This window comes from Plectropomus leopardus, chromosome 12 (genome assembly GCF_008729295.1).
Source record: "Plectropomus leopardus isolate mb chromosome 12, YSFRI_Pleo_2.0, whole genome shotgun sequence".
NCBI lineage: Eukaryota > Metazoa > Chordata > Actinopteri > Perciformes > Serranidae > Plectropomus > Plectropomus leopardus.
In genome coordinates this window covers 2,305,616-2,322,951 of record NC_056474.1, presented here as the reverse complement: position 1 = coordinate 2,322,951, position 17,336 = coordinate 2,305,616, and the positions used below count along the sequence as shown (strand labels likewise).

Below are 17,336 nucleotides of genomic sequence, written 5' to 3'. Positions count from 1 at the left end.
ACAAGTTATTCTAAGACAGTCGGTTTAGACTAAAGGGTAACTTTCCCTCTGGAGTATCAAAAATTTGTAAAACATACGGGCACATATGGATGAGACTCAGCTATGTATATATGATTTATTAATTAATAACTCTGCACAAAACTAAATAGACTTTAATCAGACACCAAACTGAAGCTGGTTCAGTCCTGAACCCCCCCCCCCCACCATCATCATCATCATCATCATCATCATCATCTGCAAAATCATGACGGTTCCTTAAAATCCACTTTATTTATGTTACCCTGGTTCACATTTAAACTTCCTCTGCCACTGTAGCTCATTTATTAGAAACACTGCTCGTAAAAATTTCTTACTTTAAGATTTTTCTCCCCTTTTTTTTGGCAGAAAATGAACTCATGGAGCGGAAACTCAGAGAATTCATCAAGCCTGAAGAAAGTTTAATTATCAGACGTGGATTTGAAAAGACGGTGCGTTTGTGTTCTGCCGGGAAACATCTTCAGAAGAAATTTTATAGTTTTATTCAGTTTAAAGTTGATTTTCAGATAATCTGATATCTCATATCAGAGAAACAACTTAAATTACAGTTTCATGTGAATATTTGTGGGTTTTTTGGACAGAATTTTAAAAAACACATTTATTCACAGTCGTCTTGTTAAATGATGCTTTTTTGAAACTTTAGATAAATAATAAATAGCATGCACGTACGCAGAACTGCAGCAGTATTTTGCTGTGATCTCAGACGGGAATGTGACTCCAGGTAAACGCTACGAGCTACATCAGCGCGTGAAAACTCCTCTGAATACTGCAAACATTAAACTGTAGCTTAAAGAAGACTCGGAGTCACCTCACTAACGTGTTTCTCTGACGATCGTGCTGTTGCCTCGCAACTGGACGAGCAAGTCTCTGAATCCGCCCCTCTTCTTTGGCGGAGCCTGTCGCGGCGTACCGTCATCCCGGGTGTCATTAAACTCAACAGTCACATCTGTGTCTGCTTGACTGTTAATTTCTCGATCGCTAAGACCCTGAAAACCTGGACTGCCGCTGGCTGGGCGAGGGACGCTCATATCGACGCTAGTATCGCTGATGTGTCGGCTGTGAGTGTTGCCATGGAGACGCTGCTGCTTAGCAACGCGAGGACTCTTTGAGCCGTCTCTTGTCCTCTTCCTCCTGTTCTTCTTCCTCCCCTTTTTCACCGGCACTCTGACACGTCTGAGGTTTCTGACACGAAAACGCACCACGTTCAAGTAATTTTGTATGTCGATCTGCTCGTCCGCTGCAGGAAACGAGTGTTTTGTGTACGGATGCATTACCTCTGAAGGAAAGCGTGCGGCCTGGAGCAGGCTGGTGAGTCTCTCTCTCGTCTTCTTTTCTTCATCTGAAGTCTTTCTTTAACCAGCTGAAGGTGGATCAAAAGCCGCCTGACAAAACAGAAAGCTGCGGTTACAGTGAGCTCACAGGTGGCTGAGTGGCTGCAGGTCTAACAGTCGGTACACGGTTCTGATCTCGGGCTGGGCGATACGGCTTTAAAATATTATCGCGATACACAGTTTATATGGCAATATTTTTAAATGACCTTTAAACTAATGTTAACCCTGTGAAACCTGGATCGAAATCGGTTTTCTTGAAAAACTATATTAATATTTTTCTTATTTTATGTATTCTACATTATGTTACCTAAGAAAAAGTACTTTAAAAAAAATTCATCGTCTTTCTGCATCATTTTCTTTCTTTTTTGTTCTTGTTCTTCACACTTTTTTCTTCTCATTTTCAGGTAACTTTCTTGTAAACCTCCCCCCTAATTTCGGTCTAGTTGTTGGGCCATGTCTTGTTAAGTTTTCCCCATGTTTTTGAAAGAAATCAAACCAAAATGCCTGGGTCTCAAAGGGTTAACTAGTAAAATAAAAGAGTTACTGAATAAACAAAAAAGTTACAAAAAAGTTAAATAAAACAGCTACTGTCAAATAATGAAGCTGAATGTAGTACTGTTATAAGCAGCTGTCTTACCCTCTGGCACTAGGCCGCCTCCTCGGCCTCCAATTCTTGATCAGGAGCCACTGGTCACATGTCAGGGATTTGGGATCTGAGGAACAAACCGAGAGAGGCTGAACACGTTAGCATCTGTGCAATGAATACAGACTCTACAGACTATTCCACACGCTGCAGTTACTACAATGCAGAACTGAAAACTAGAGTACATTTGGTGATGACACAGACTTTGGAAAAGTGTTTTTTCTCTGCTTTAAAGGGGTAGTTGACATGGAAACTAAAATGATTTTAAAAAATGTTAATATTCATAATTAACACTGTTAATACTACTTTTTTTAACTGATCAGGATCAGCTTTATACTGCCTCCCTGATAAGGACAATTCTTCACTTGTAGAATTCCCACATAGCCCCCTTGTATTGTGTGATATCCCGTCGCTCTTGATATATATCTATATCTATCTATATAAATTCATATCTTAATATACATACAACAATCTATATCTATGGCGACAGCAATGCATGTAGATGCAGCAGCCTGTAGCTCCTCAAATCCTTGCTACTTTTTTGTTATATTTTGCTATTTTTCTTTTCTTTCGACACCATGGCCCCTTCTGCTGAAGCACGACTTTTCTCCGATAGAGAAGCACTTATCAACATCAGGAAAAGTTGTGTGGGGTTTGGACTGAATGCAACAGACCGCGAAGATGTGGCAGGATCAAGAGAAAATGTAGTAGTAGTAGTATTTTCATCTTCTGCTGCTAAAACAAAGAGTGAGTGCACTCACCGTTGTTGAACAGTTTGTCTTTGATCGGAGCTTTCATCCTCTTCGCCCTCTGCTGGACAGTCTTGCAGGCCGAGCACAGGACACGTGAGGACCTCAGCGTCTTCGGAGAGGCATGGTGAAGGAGGGAAGGACCAGAGGCGATGCTGCTGGTGACAGAGTGGCGATCATCATCCGACTCGTACACTCCTTCATCGGCCACCTTGACAAACCCTTCATCCTCCTCTTTTGCATCGTGCGTGCTGTTGATGATGTCGATGATGTCGCGGTCCTTCCCCTCATCTGTGACTACGCTGTCGTCCTCTCTCGTCCTCTCCAGCCCTGTCCTCTGTCTTTTAGCCCTAACCCTGCGCTGGATAACATCTTCGTTTGGGCTGGGGCTCCTCTGCACGCTCTTCCTGGAGGCCTCCGAAAGTCTGGAGGAACGTTTGGGATACATGGGCGTTTTCCACTGCAGACGATACTCGAATGACCTGAGCAACAGAGACGACCGCTGAAAAAAAGTTTGTTTACCAGCTTATGGTCCCCTACAGTGAACCCCCAAATGTTGAGTAAAGTTTTATGTTCTCTACGTACAGTATGAGTCCGCAGCATTAAAAAACTACCGGATGCTAACTTGTACATGTTGGGCAATTTGCATAATTTACCTAATTTGCACAAAATTGCATAACTGCATATAGTGACAGTAATTCAGCAGCTGCTTGGCTAATTTGGACATCACCTTGCTGGTTGTTGGGGTTATTGAGGATGCTGAATCCATTTTATATATTTGCAAAAAATTTTTTTTTTTAAAACCACAAGTCTGCATATTTTACCTGCAGTTGGGCTGATTTCAATTTTTATCCAATTTTGAGTTTTTAAAGGACACTTGGATAAGTGACATAACTTCACATCTGTCAGAAATTGTATAATTCATAAATTGATTCAGCATCTTCAACAACCACCAAAACCACCAAGATAAAATCAAAATTGGCCCAGCAGCTGCTGAAGTAACATTAATATATGCAATTACTCGTATGCAAACTTAAGCAAATTGCTCAACTAATGCAAGTTAGCATCCGGCAGTTTGTCAATACTGAGGACCCAAACTATACATTTATAACAAAAAACTAGATATTTCTGGGTTGATTTTGCTGGCTAGTAGACTAAAAGCAGCTTTATCTGATTTCACAATTTGACTAAAGTCACGTGCTGAAAAGTTCTTGTTGTCTCACCTGTAATATTCTACGCAGAGGCTCAATGAATGAGTGACAGCCTGCGAGCCATCTGCCTCATGCTCACGGTCAGCTGCAGGCCTGTAGAGACAAAAAGATGTGATATTTTAATGACCTCAATGTTCAGCAGTGTTAAATCAGCATTTTTACTAGTTTTATTTGTTGCTTTTATTAGTTTTTATATTTATTTCCTGTGTCACACAGAAGCTTTTTTTCTATGTCAAAACAGATATGACCTGAATTTATTTGTCTTACTGTCTCATAGTTTAGATTTTGTTGTGTTTTTTGTTACTCAAAAGTGTCATTAGAGCAAAGATTAACCTATTGTTTTGCTTTCTATTTATTTAATTTCCATTCAGCTCTTTTGTTATTCAATAAAGTTTGTCAAGGAAAAATAAAACTACACAGACCATCAGTCCAGGCTTGTTTTGAATTCAACTGCTTTGCCACAGATATGGTTGGGGAGTGTAGAAACTTGTTTTTCAAAGTATTGTTTCCACACACACACACACACACACACACACACACACACACATATATATATGCTTTGTATACGGTATGTGTTAAAATGAAGTGAAGTATCTTTGTTCAGGGCGTATTGTACACCACTTTATACTGCCCACCTGTGGTCTAAGTACAAAGAGACAACTTTACAGAGATTGCAGGTGGCTTATGAAAGCACCATGAGAATATGAATAATATATAATAAACCTCGTGGTGAAGCGCCAGTGAAATGTTTGTGTCTGCAGGAGTTAATACCCGAAACCTCATGTTTAAATGTATCTGGCAGCTTGGTGGCTCTGAGGATGAAAAAATAGCAGCTCTATCCGACATAAGGTATCGCACAACCATCACCAGTCCCAGCTGTGGAGACACTGGTGCAGGTGTCTCTTTGTTGGCATTGATTTAACTATTTTTATGATATGATTTTACTCTGTTTACTGTATGTGATGTATTGTCTTTAAATGTTTTTATATGGACCCTGAGTCTGGAATAAAGGATTGATATACATATACATACATACACACAAATGCATACAGTATATAATAGAGACAGACAGATAGATAGATAGATAGATAGATAGATAGACAGACAGACAGATAAAATCATTCATAACATGTATTTCTAATACGGTTTCCTACAACCTAAAAGCATCAAACGCCATTCAAACAACCACCTAAAATTGTCCCAATCAAAAGCAGAAGATTACAGACTTATAAACAGGTAAAGTTGTATTTTCCTGAAACCAGAGAGACAGCAGCGCTGAATGTTTGCTGTGTGTCAGTGAATCTGATCAGACAGCAGCTTTTTTCACACAGGTAACGATGAAAAGCCCTGACGGTGCCATCCTGAAAACGTCCAGATCACAGTTACGCTGCTGTTTATTTAGCTAATGTTAGCATCTTGGCTGAGATAACCGGACTAAAATACCGTAAAACATAAAAAATCTGACCGTTACCGGTGCGGACATCAGCAGCGCTGAAGCTCGGCTGACACGTTAACACTTACTGCTTCTCCGGCCGCTCACAGCCGACACGATGCGGCATTTTACCGTTTTTAACAGCGTCGACAAAACTGCGTTTATGCGCTTACTTGTTTACACACGGGCTCGTGGGCTCGTGGGCTCGCGCCGTGCCGTGCTGAGCTCGAGGCCGACCAACGTTCAAGATGCGCGCGGCGGAAGAGGCGGAAGTGGCTCGTTGCTTCTTCTTCTGTTTTGACAGAGATACAAAAATGGCGCCGCCAACTGGACAAAAAAACAGTCTGAACGATAGAAACCGCCAAAAGTGACCAGAAATTCAAACGACGTCATTTAAACAGGTTTAATAAAGAAAATAGCAGTTTGGACTCGTCATTTACTCTCATTTAAACATAAGTTGTTGTGCTATTATGCTGTGAATGCTGAAATTGGTATTTTATTTGTCTGTTCATGGGCGGATACTGAGACAATGGGCTCCTGGGCACCGATATTTAGGCCCCCGCCACCCCCGCTATTTCGCTATAATACATCCAAGGTGGTGAAGGGATGACGTATTTTTGTAAGCCAGGCAGGAAGTTAGCACCGCACTGGTTCCCTCGTCAAAACCCTTATTGGATTTTTAAATGGGATTTGCGGTTATCACCAAAAATAAGCTCTGTGACGAACACAAGTTTATGACACTTACGCTTTTTGTTCAGCGTGATAATCTTCACAGATGAACACCATTTTTGTGTGTTTTGGAGCGTAAATGAAATCGCTGGAAGCAAAAAGCTATTGTTAGGCTACACATGAACTACATCGCGATCTCACGACTTAAACAACACATCTACAAACACGGTAAAAACATGTTAAAACACAAATGAAAAATATTATAAACAAATAAATCTATAAGTTTGAGCAGAACTCTGTAAAGCTGTAAAGGTGGACGTCTGACATCCCCAACAAACACTATAGTCCAGTTTAGCCAGTTGCCAATACCTTTTTTAAGACGAGTAAAACCTTACAAGTTCAAAAATCTGGTTTATACTGATGTATTTTATGTTGCAGAACTAAACGTCTAAATATCTTTAGTCTGTCATTACCGCAGACCTTATTTAAGGCATTTTACCAAAAACCCATTCAAAAAACCCAGAGACTTTGAGACGAGGGAACCAGAAGTGCAAAAAAAGCTAACAAACTTCCGTGTTTTAGGACGCATTACTTCACCAGTCTATGGGTCATTTACCAAAACATGCCATTTTATGTCCCCGAACTAAAACTGGTCTGTGAATCTAAATAAGTTGAAAAAAGGATACGCACATCACACAGTTGCAAGGCTCTCAAAAAACAACCTTCATGAGGGAAAAAAGGATCGAAACATTGTCTTCAACAAATTTATGTGGCGTGAAGTAGCTAAGTGTGCAGGCTTAACATTTTCCCCTGTAAATCTACATAAACAAAAAATAAACAAAATATTTCGCAATGTAGTTTCCATGAAATGTCTTAAGACATAAAACCCATCCATATTTTATTATTTTGTTTTTAAAGAGTTTTAAACACTTTTTCTGTGCAAAGAACTGTGAAAATCGACCTTTCCCTCAGAATGATGTTTCTACTTTTACTAGAGTAAAAAAAGTCAAACTATCACATAAAACCTAACATTATATGAAGCCCCAATTGTCCTTTCATCACTCATTAATGCGTTTTATTCTAAATATTAAGACTGAGATTTACCACACGGCTAGTAATGGTTGCTGATAACATTTCTCATCAACCCTGTTACCATTTCTAGGGTAACAGCGTTGACGAAAGTATGAAGTTTTGTCTGTAAACAAACTTTTCTTAATTTATTGGAACTATTTATTTACTTATTATTATTTACAGGAAAACTGTGTGTCCTGACATATGATAGGGAGCTCTATCCAGGAATAATAGTGGCAACAGATGAAGGATATGCCCAAATTAAGTGCATGCACCGTGTTGGCCAGACTAGATTTTTGGACAGTATCTGGTAAATGTTTGATGACATTTTAAGACTGATTCCCAGCCCGGTCAGAGAGACATCGATTCACGAACACAGAAGGACATCTGGGCAAAACTTGTTAACTAGGTAGATGGGAATGTTACATAAAATTATCGTTAGGGTTAAGCTCAACACATTGTACACTGGAGCAAAATAGAAATATTGAGTTAGAACAAGGGTCTGAAAAATCTTTTTCCAGTTAATGAACACAATTATTTTGATTTTTTGAAGAGATTTTGGATGGGCAAACTGTTAGATTGTAGAATTGTTGTTCTGCTACCATTTGTCACCGATATCGGTGGTTGTTCTGCTGTTGCTCATTGCAGAAGTTCACTGCTTGTGTTTGAAGGTGCACAGCTGACAGGATTTTAGGCTTGTTTTTGTTCTGTTGAGACCAGATATGTTTGACAGAGCAGGTTAAATTGTGACGTAATTTCGGTATCATCAATATTTTGAATATATCAAATGGTTTTCATTTACATCCACAGTATCACAATTTTTCCATCATCTTCTACACGAAAGCCTGAATAAATCTGCAAATACTCTGATTGGTCATTACAGTAACGGAAACTTTATGGTTGTTTTACCTTTTGTGTCTTGAAGTCTGTTTTTGGCTCTTTTTGCAACTTTTGTTCGCTATGGCGTGTATTCGTAGGCTATTCTAAGGTGCTTCCAGCTGTTTTCAACAGTTTTTAGGACATGTCAAATTTTGACATTTTTGCCTTACTTTACCCTTGGATTTTTGGTCAATTTTTCGACATGCCAAATGATGCTGTTTTGGGCTTTTTTTGCAACTTTCTTTGCTATGGCGTGTCTTGGCGGGCTATTCTAAACTGCTTCCAGCTGTTTTTTCTTGTTTGTATTTTTCTTGGTCATTTTGTGTCTCTTTGTAGTTGTTTTGCCACTTTTTGTAGTCATTTTGTGTCTACTTGAGGTAATTTTTTTGTCTTTTCTAGATCATTTTGTGTCCTTTTTGTCTTTTTTTTATGTCGTTTTGTGTCTACTTGATGTCATTTTGTATCTCTTTTTGATTTGTTTGTAGTAATTTTGTGTTTCTGTGGTAAAAGTTTGTCTTTTTTGGTCATTTTGTGTCTAAACTTCAGATCATTTTTTTCTCTTTCTTGGTCATTTTGTGTCTCTTTGTAATTGTTTTTCCTCTTCCTGTAGTTGTTTTTTTCCTCTTAGATAATTTTTTGCCTATTTTGGTCATTTTTGTCTCTTTCTTGGTAATTTTGTGTCTCTCTACATGTGTAAATCACATAGCTACTCCAGCAACATATGTTAAAATTGTCATTGACAGGGATACAACCTGACTCAAAGTTTTCTGTATGAAACTGACGAAAAGCTTTAATACACGAAAATTATTACGGGTTTAGAGCTTCATTTCGACCTCTTACAAGAAAGGGCCACAACATCACATAATGATGCAGCTGATGTTGCATTTAAGTTGTTCATACTTTCCATAGAGTTTCAAAGTGATCAAATTACCAGAAACTTGTTGACTGCTGATCCCCTCCCCCATCCACACTGCCTTTACATGCTCTGACAGGCCGACGAAGAAATCCAGAGAAACAGGCTTGATCGGCACATATTTGCCAACATAATAGTTGAGGACTTAAACTTCTCCTTACAAGAGTTTCAGTTTCATGTCTCCAGACACTTTGTGAGAACGGTCATTGTCTTTCCAGGGAAAAGGGTTTAAACTGCATAGTGTACTTGATAGGCCATATTTTCATGTGGCATGAAAAAATATATATCAAATATTTGTGCAAGTACATGTCAAGTTTGGGACCTGAATATGTGGATTCATGCCCAGATTAAATACTATTTGTCAAAGGCGTAGATATCAGGGTGGACAAAGGGGACACTTTCTCCGAATATTTGCAATGTGCAAGTAAAAGCATGAAAGTAGAGAAGACAAAGTTAAAGACATTCACATTATAAACTGATGCAGAAAAAGGCAAAAATTGGTGCACAAAAAATACCACAATGCAGGAAAGAAGATGTTTGACGCTCAAAAATTTCTCCAACAATAACTTCCTTTTTTCCGCAGCTATGATAAATGGTGTAATTTTGGTGATTTTTAAAGAAAACATGCCATAAAATAAATACAAAATCCTACCATTTAAACTTGTGTGTGTGTGTGTGTGTGTGTGGGGGGGGGGGGGGGGGGGGGGTAAAAAAAACATACCAATACATAAAACAATATATAAAACAGTGCAACACACACCCTTAGGCCTACATATGCAAAGAAAAAAAAATACCAAAAGGTAGAATAAAATAAAATTTCAGAAAGATTACATTTTCATTTAACCTCCCTAGTGCTTTTTTTAATGCCTCCCCCTTTTTGCACCACCCCTCCACCCTTACAAATGATTAACAGTCCCTAAAAATGCACCAGAAATCCATAATCTCCTGCAGAATGCTACCTTTTCCTTCGCTGAACTTTATCCCAGTCCGTCAGAGGTGGTATCAGCTGTGATTGTGTGCTTTTTCATGTACATGGACTGCAGTAATAACACAGTAATTCAATCACTGGCTGCCTGTGGCAGTCGCTCCTGTAAAAACGAGGACTTTGAACACACAAATTCACAGAGGAATTTCAACAGCCCAGACAGAGGATCCTGACAGGCTGGGGTCGTCTAGAAAACACAGAGACGGGGACGTTTTCTTGTTGTTTTTGCCTCACTTTCTGTCTTTGTTGAACTCAGAGGAAAGCAAACAATGTGGAAAGCTGCCGTGTTTGTGTTCCTGCTGCTAAACATGGAAATGCAGGTGAGAGCTGCTGCAGAGGAGAAGACGAGGGACTCTGTGGTGGAAAACATACCAGAGAAGAAAGTGCAAACAGAAAGCACTCCTGCAGCTGAAACTGCCTCTCCAGGCTTTCTGGGAAACTTGCTGGTGGTGCCCATGGATGGGAGTCACTGGGTGGGCATGAAGGCCATCGTCCAGGAAATGGGTCGGCGTGGGCACCGGGTCACAGTGGTGATACCGGAGGTCAGCATACGGATGGGTCCAGGGAAACACTACGACACCGTGGCATATCCTGTTCCTTACGACAAGGATTATGTCGATTCTGTGTTGTCCTCGAACAAGGAGGTGTTGCAGAAATCTGCTCAGTCTTTCATGGAGAAGATCAGGAAACGCTTCTCACACATTCAGAGGATTACGGGCTTTATCCACACCACGGCCGAGAGCCTGCTGTTCAATGACAGCGTGATCTCACACCTGGCTCAGCAGGTGAGTGCAGGTGTAAAATCTAACAAAGTTCAATAAAACTATTACAGTTATTATAGTACATTTGTGAGACATTTGTTTAGACATTTGTGCATGCTTTTCTTTAACTCGTTGAAATCTAAGCATACTAGTTTGATTTTTAAAAGTCATGGCCCAAAAAATAGCAAAAAATAAAAATAAATTAAATTAAATTAAAAAAATGTATTGACAACACAAAAAGTTGCAAGAAAATTACCTATAAATAAGCACAACAAATTGTTTAAACAACAACAACAAAACAAGTGAGAAAATGACCTAATAGATGCTGGAAATAGTATTTATTTTCTAGATTTTTAAAATATTTTTCTGTGACATAACTGTACATGTCAGATTATCATAAATATAATTTAATGTACTTTTTTAAAACTAATTTTCTGATCATTCTGCCCTCTTTTATAAAACTAATGTTTAGATAATTTCCTTAAAAGTCACCTTTTACTAATTTATTTTTTTTATGAATAGATTTGTAGATACTTTTTTCAACCTTTCTTCCTGTCCATTTTTTTGGGGTAAATTTCAGGTAATTTTCTTGTAACTCATAACATGTAACTTCATCCTGTGTTTTTGAAAAAAAAAAGAAAAGACAAAAAAGCAAATTTTGCTCAGGTTACAGAGGCTTAATTGGAGGTGCAAATATAGCACCAGGTCAGTCTCTCCTCTCTCTCTGTAAAATGTTAATATGCAAAGTTATGCAAATATGCAAACTTTTTCACTCTGCAGAAGTTTGATGCCGTCCTGACTGACCCCATGGTGCCCACCGGCTCACTGATAGCTCGTAAATTAGGTGAGTCCATCTCTTTCAGCTCTTACGCGTCTGCACATTTAATTCTCAGTTCTGCCGACATGTGAGCTGGTTTAAGGAGGTGCTGTATTTTCTGAAACTGCAAAAAAACTGTCTGACTGTCATTTTTAATGCATTTATGAATCCCTCTCTGTCATATGTCAACAGCACAGCCTGCCACATTATTTTGGATTGAACACAATGGTCCCACTTTCTAGTTTTTTTTGACACTGCTTTGTAGAATTTACTGATTACTTTAGTTTAAACACAAGAAAACTGTAACACAAAAAAATAGTACAATTCTTTTAAAATTACAAAACGATAAGGATTTAAAAATAAGGATTTTTGTAAGGTGGATTTTTTTAGTGAGAGAGAGAATCGTATCACACTTTACAAATTCATGTTATGCTTCACAGATGGGCATAAATAATAAGACACTAACAAAAAAAACTTATTTTTTTTTCGTGTCCATAACAGCTTTTTAAAATTGAAAGAAAAATAATTACCACTTTCTAATGTGTACATTTTCAATTATTAATTTAATTGAGGATCTTTACACAAAATGTAACTAATGATGGAAATGCATAAAATTTTATTTTTTCTTTTCCAAATGGACAGCGTCATTTTTTTTATGTTTTAAAATGTTATAATTACAACTATTTTAAATTGTAAAATGTACAGGTTGTTCTGGAAAGTTGTATTTTCTACAGAATTACTCTGACAACCACAGCTGTCATTTTTTCCTGTAAAACAACAACTTTTTTTTTTTTTTTTTTTTTTTTGTTACAGTTATTTATTTATTCATTTTATCTAATTATTCTTATTCTAATTATTATTATTATTACTTATTCATTTATTGATGCTGTACTTTTCAGTTTCAGTTCTGTTCTTCTGTTGCGGGATACAGTGGTGATGGTTCGGGGCTGTTCATAGATGATAATAGTTTTTTGAATCATTCATAAAATCATTTTCAGGTCTCCCCACCATCAATCTGCTGAGGGGGATCCCGTGCTCGTTGGATATGAAGGCTGCAGGCTGCCCCTCGCCGCCCTCGTTCGTGCCGCGCTTCTTCACCAGATACACAGACAAAATGAGCTTCAAGGAGAGGACGTTTAACACTTTGGTGAGCACCTGGTGCATGCGTGAAGGACGGCTGGTTTTATTCTGTAAAATGAACTCTTTTCCAATGTTATTAGCAGTGATGCACAAAAATAATTATTTCAACCGATACCGATAAACCAATAATTTAAAGCTTCTCCTGGCTGATAAGATACCGATAACTGATCATTTCTTTTTGTTTGTTTTTCATTACCTGAGGGTGTGAAAGGCTGAGATGTGGAGAGTACAGATTAATTTAATTTGTGCATTTTCATAAAAAAAAACATTTCAGACAAAAATCTGGAAAATCGTATTTTTGTAAAAAAAAAAAAAAAAAAGTCATTTTCAAGAGCAAAATCAATCTCATTTCACACCGGCGGTATCTGACATGTTGGTGCTGGAGCACAATTCAATCACTGTTAAAATTTAACCTAAACAGCAGAACTCTACAGCCAAGCACCTTCACCTCACTTATAATAAATATATTAAATATATAATAAATATAATAATAAAGTTTTATTGCTCTGTGATGCCTCTGACATACAGGTGGCTTTACTGGAGCCGCTGCTGTGCCGGCTGCTGTACTGGCACTTTGACCACATAGCCTATCAGTTCCTGGGAGAGAAAGTGGGCATAGCTGAAGTGCTGTCGGACTCTGATATCTGGCTGCTGAGGTAACGCGTACAAAGGTTATAAATTGATATTTAAGAGAAGAATTATGGAGAATGAAAAATGGCTCGAGTATCGATATATAAATACATATAAAATTTTAATACAGAAAAAAATATGGAAATGAATAAATATTAAGTATTAATAAAGGCCGAAAAAAATTTACAGATTTTTTTTAAATGCATGAATAAAGAATTTTTTTTTCTCAACTTTTTGTATTTATTTTCTCCTGCATATTTTATTTATGCATGTATCTATTTATTTGCATATTTTATTGATATTTATAATTTTTAAATTTTTTTTAAAATATCTGTTTATTCCATTATTTATTTTGGCATTTACTTTTTCTTTTATTTCTTTATTTCCGTATTCATTTATTTATTCCAAAATATTTATTCAATTACGCATTTATCTCTTTATTCCCATGTTATTCATTTCTATATTTATTTCAGCATTTATTTATTTTACTGATAATCTATGTATTAATTCCCATATTTGTTTATTTTTGTACCTATTTATACTTTCATTCATTGATTTCAGTATTTATTTATTCCTAAATTTATTTATTGATAATTAAGTCATTTTTCATCCTCCATAAACAAACCACATCCGTCTATGTGAAAATACTTAATAAATAAATAAAAAAGACCTAGATTCTCTGTCTCATATTCAGGTAAATGATATGATGTTGTGTTTACAGGATAGACTTCACACTGGAGTTCCCGCGGCCTCTCATGCCTAACTTTGTACTAGTTGGTGGCATCAACTGCAACGTGAGAAATCCTCTGCCGCAAGTAAGCGAAGCCTGTCTGTTTCTGATTCCTTTTAAGCTAAAAGCAATGAATTAACGTAATTTGCACTAATTAATGAATTAATTATCTATTACTTCCTTTTCATATTATCGCACTGCTTTTAATCCGTGGAGACAGAGAGAAAGATAGAAAACCGCAGATGAATGCCTGGCTCTATTTGTTTTTGTTTTTCCAGGATTTGGAGACGTGGCTGTCGGGAGGACACGGCTTTGTGGTGTTCACTCTGGGCACCATGGTGTCAGAGATGCCTGTGGAGACGACCTCCGTCTTCCTGGAAGCCTTCAGACAGATTCCACAGAAGGTGCGGGAATATATTTATCAACAGATGCCAAGATGCATTTTAAGTCCTGCGTCAGTTAATCACAAAGCAATAAATGCCTTCTGTTCATAGGTAATATGGAGGTACACTGGGCAGGTTCCCGACAGCATCCCCGAAAATGTGAAGCTGATGAAATGGGTGCCTCAGAATGACCTGCTAGGTCTGTAAATCCACTGAAACACATCCTGAAATACGTTAGCACGGCTAAAAACTGACCTAACATCTATGGAGGACAAAAAAATCTCTTAAGTATCATTAAATAAATAAATAAATAAATACAGGAATAAATAAATAAATACATTAAAACATTAATATAAAAACGACTAAATAAATATGGAAGGATAGAAAACATAAATACAGAAAATAGCCTAAAATAAATGCATGAATAAATAAATAAATATGTTCAAAATAAAACAACACCTAAAAATCTAAAATGTACTTCTCCATTTTTATATAGCTGTATTTGTTAATTTATTTATTCATGTTTTTCTATGTTGGTATGTTTATGAGGTGGGAGGTCATGACCTTTGTATTTATTTCTTAATTTATGCATTTAAAAATCTTGTCTTTATTGTACCATTTATTTATTCTTTCATTGATTTATTGCTCTCTTAATTTATTTACTTATATATTTATTTCTATATATAATATGGTATTTATTTTTGTATTATTTCAATACCTATTTAGTTTCTTGTATATTTATTTCTTTATCTTATTTAGCATTTGGCCTTTACTGGATTTTTTTCAATATATGCTTATTCTTTTGTATTTACTCTGTATTTATCTGCATATTATTTATTTATTTTTTTGTTGCTATTTAAATCATCTTTTTGTTTCAGCTCATCCCTCAGCTCGGGCTTTCATCACTCACGCTGGCTCACATGGTCTATTTGAGGGACTGTGTCATGCTGTTCCCATGGTGATGATGCCAATCACGGGGGACCAGCCTGACAACGCGGCGAAGCTGGCGAGCAGAAAGGCCGGAGTGGTGTTGGATATTTTTTCGATCACGACAGAAAGTCTTCTTCAGGCGCTGAATGAGGTCATCAATGACACCAGGTGAGAGGGTTGTAACATCTGTTCGGTCAGTAAAAAGGTTTTTCTTAAATGTCGGTGCTGCTGATGATCAAAATATTTTTTTTAAAGTTTTTCTACTCTAAAAATTGACAATGAATGTATGAAATTTGACTTTTCTTGGTAGCGAAGAAAAGCAGGATAATTGAAGTAAATATTACCGATAAGAGAGAGTGACATCGAGCAGTTGTTTATATTAAATGTTTAAACATTTTTTAAATATTTATAATTTATATACCGTAAACTGAAATTAGTATTATCATTATTATACTATTATTTGCTTAAATCATTGAACTTAACAGGCTTTTATTTTGCACAGGTGTCTTTATGGGACCGGCTTTAAATTCCTTTCGACAAAACTGTTGCCCCGCAAAGATGGAAATATAATCAAATTATTTATTTAACCTTTTGAGACCAAATTGGCTTTATTTTATTCAAAAACATGTGAAGAAAGTATTGAGCAACAATAGAAGACCTGACCCAGAAGTTAGTGAGAAATCTGTGAAAAGTCAGAGAAAATTTGCAAAAAAATTTTTTTTAATTATAATAATTCTGTAAAATAAATTAAATTATATACATACATATATATATATATATATATATATATATATATATATATATATATATATAAAATAAAATTTGCTGGTCATTTTCCCCAGCTTTTTAAAAAATAGTCTTCTACTGATCTTTTTTTTTTTGCGTCGCCCTGGTTTATTTTGCCGATAATATCGTCTTCTTTGGTGCTCACGGTTTCAGTAAAATGAACTGAATGATTGAATTGTGGAGAATTTGACCAAACTAATCACGTGTGTCTCATGTCCATTCTGACCTGAGCAAAGTGGCTTTTTTTCAATAACATGTGAAGACGTTACTAAGTAAAAATAGAAGAAATGACCCTGATGTAAGCGAGAAATTACCTGAAAATCTGCCAAAAAACCCAAACAAACAAATAACAATATTTCTGTGAAATAATTTGAAATATATAATTATGAAAATAGTTCACTGAACATTTTTTACAAAATTTTTTCTATTATCTATAATCTCTATTTTGCGTCTCTCTTATTGACTCTGCAGATAATACCGTCTTCTTTGGTGCTCACAGTTTCAGTAAAATTAACTAAATGACTGAATTTTGGAGAATCTTACTAAGCTAACATTGTGTGTGTATTAAGTCCACATTGACATAAGTTTAAACATATATACATATTTTATGCATCATCTAAGCAGCTAACTAACATTAACTCCAGCAGGCCGCCAACAACCAGAACTTCTTTAAAAATGAACCGCATGTGAACCAGAGCGATCCTCGAACAGAGACCGGCCTTTATTTGTCAAAATGTGTTGCGTCTAACCGAAACTGGGCTTTTATTTAAAGTTTTACGGTATGTTTTATTCTTCACCTGTTTGTATTCAGGTATAAAGAGAACATACAGCAGCTGTCGGCGCTCCATAAGGACCGACCCAACGACCCACTCGACCTCTCGGTGTACTGGACGGAGTTTGTGATGCGGCACAAAGGTGCAAAACATCTCAGATCTGCGGTCCACGACCTCAACTGGTTCCAGTACTTCTGCCTGGACGTGATGCTGCTGCTGGCTACTGTGGTGCTGGTTTTTATTGTACTGACTGTAAAATGTTTGAAACTCTGCTGCTGCAAACTGAGCAGGAAGAGAAAGCAGGACTGACCTGGTGACACATTAACCCCTTCATCTCAGCACACTGATGTTCGGGGATAAAAGCCATCATCGTCATTAAAATATTAAAGAGTAACTTCAGTTTTTTCAGCCTGGACCCTTTTGTTCTCCTGTGTTTTTGTCTAAGTGACTAACGAGAACAACAGCTT

General features: G+C 37.0%; 2 protein-coding genes across 4 annotated transcripts; one reads left to right on the top strand and one right to left on the bottom strand.

The window, feature by feature from the left end:
- Positions 1-420: 420 nt before the first annotated feature.
- si:ch211-227n13.3 lies at positions 421-9,919 on the bottom strand. 3 transcript variants are annotated; one of them, XM_042497813.1, is made up of 6 exons: positions 9,894-9,919; positions 3,983-4,063; positions 2,772-3,241; positions 2,005-2,080; positions 1,311-1,418; positions 421-1,218 (listed from the first exon to the last, which is right to left on the bottom strand). In XM_042497813.1, the coding sequence occupies exons 3-6, from the start codon at positions 3,205-3,207 to the stop codon at positions 849-851; spliced, it is 990 nt and encodes a 329-aa protein (XP_042353747.1). In that variant the 5' UTR covers positions 3,208-3,241; positions 3,983-4,063; positions 9,894-9,919; the 3' UTR covers positions 421-848. The 3 variants fall into 3 exon arrangements, with proteins under 3 accessions (XP_042353747.1, XP_042353745.1, XP_042353746.1); XM_042497811.1 differs by lacking the exon at positions 9,894-9,919 and adding an exon at positions 5,492-5,565; XM_042497812.1 differs by lacking the exon at positions 9,894-9,919 and adding an exon at positions 5,436-5,499.
- A 3-nt stretch (positions 9,920-9,922) lies between these two features.
- On the top strand, positions 9,923-17,284 carry LOC121951478 (UDP-glucuronosyltransferase 1A1-like). Its single transcript, XM_042497810.1, has 9 exons — positions 9,923-10,704; positions 11,461-11,524; positions 12,496-12,644; positions 13,166-13,293; positions 13,989-14,082; positions 14,276-14,401; positions 14,492-14,579; positions 15,259-15,478; positions 16,908-17,284. The coding sequence occupies exons 1-9, from the start codon at positions 10,189-10,191 to the stop codon at positions 17,176-17,178; spliced, it is 1,656 nt and encodes a 551-aa protein (XP_042353744.1). The 5' UTR covers positions 9,923-10,188; the 3' UTR covers positions 17,179-17,284.
- Positions 17,285-17,336: the final 52 nt, after the last annotated feature.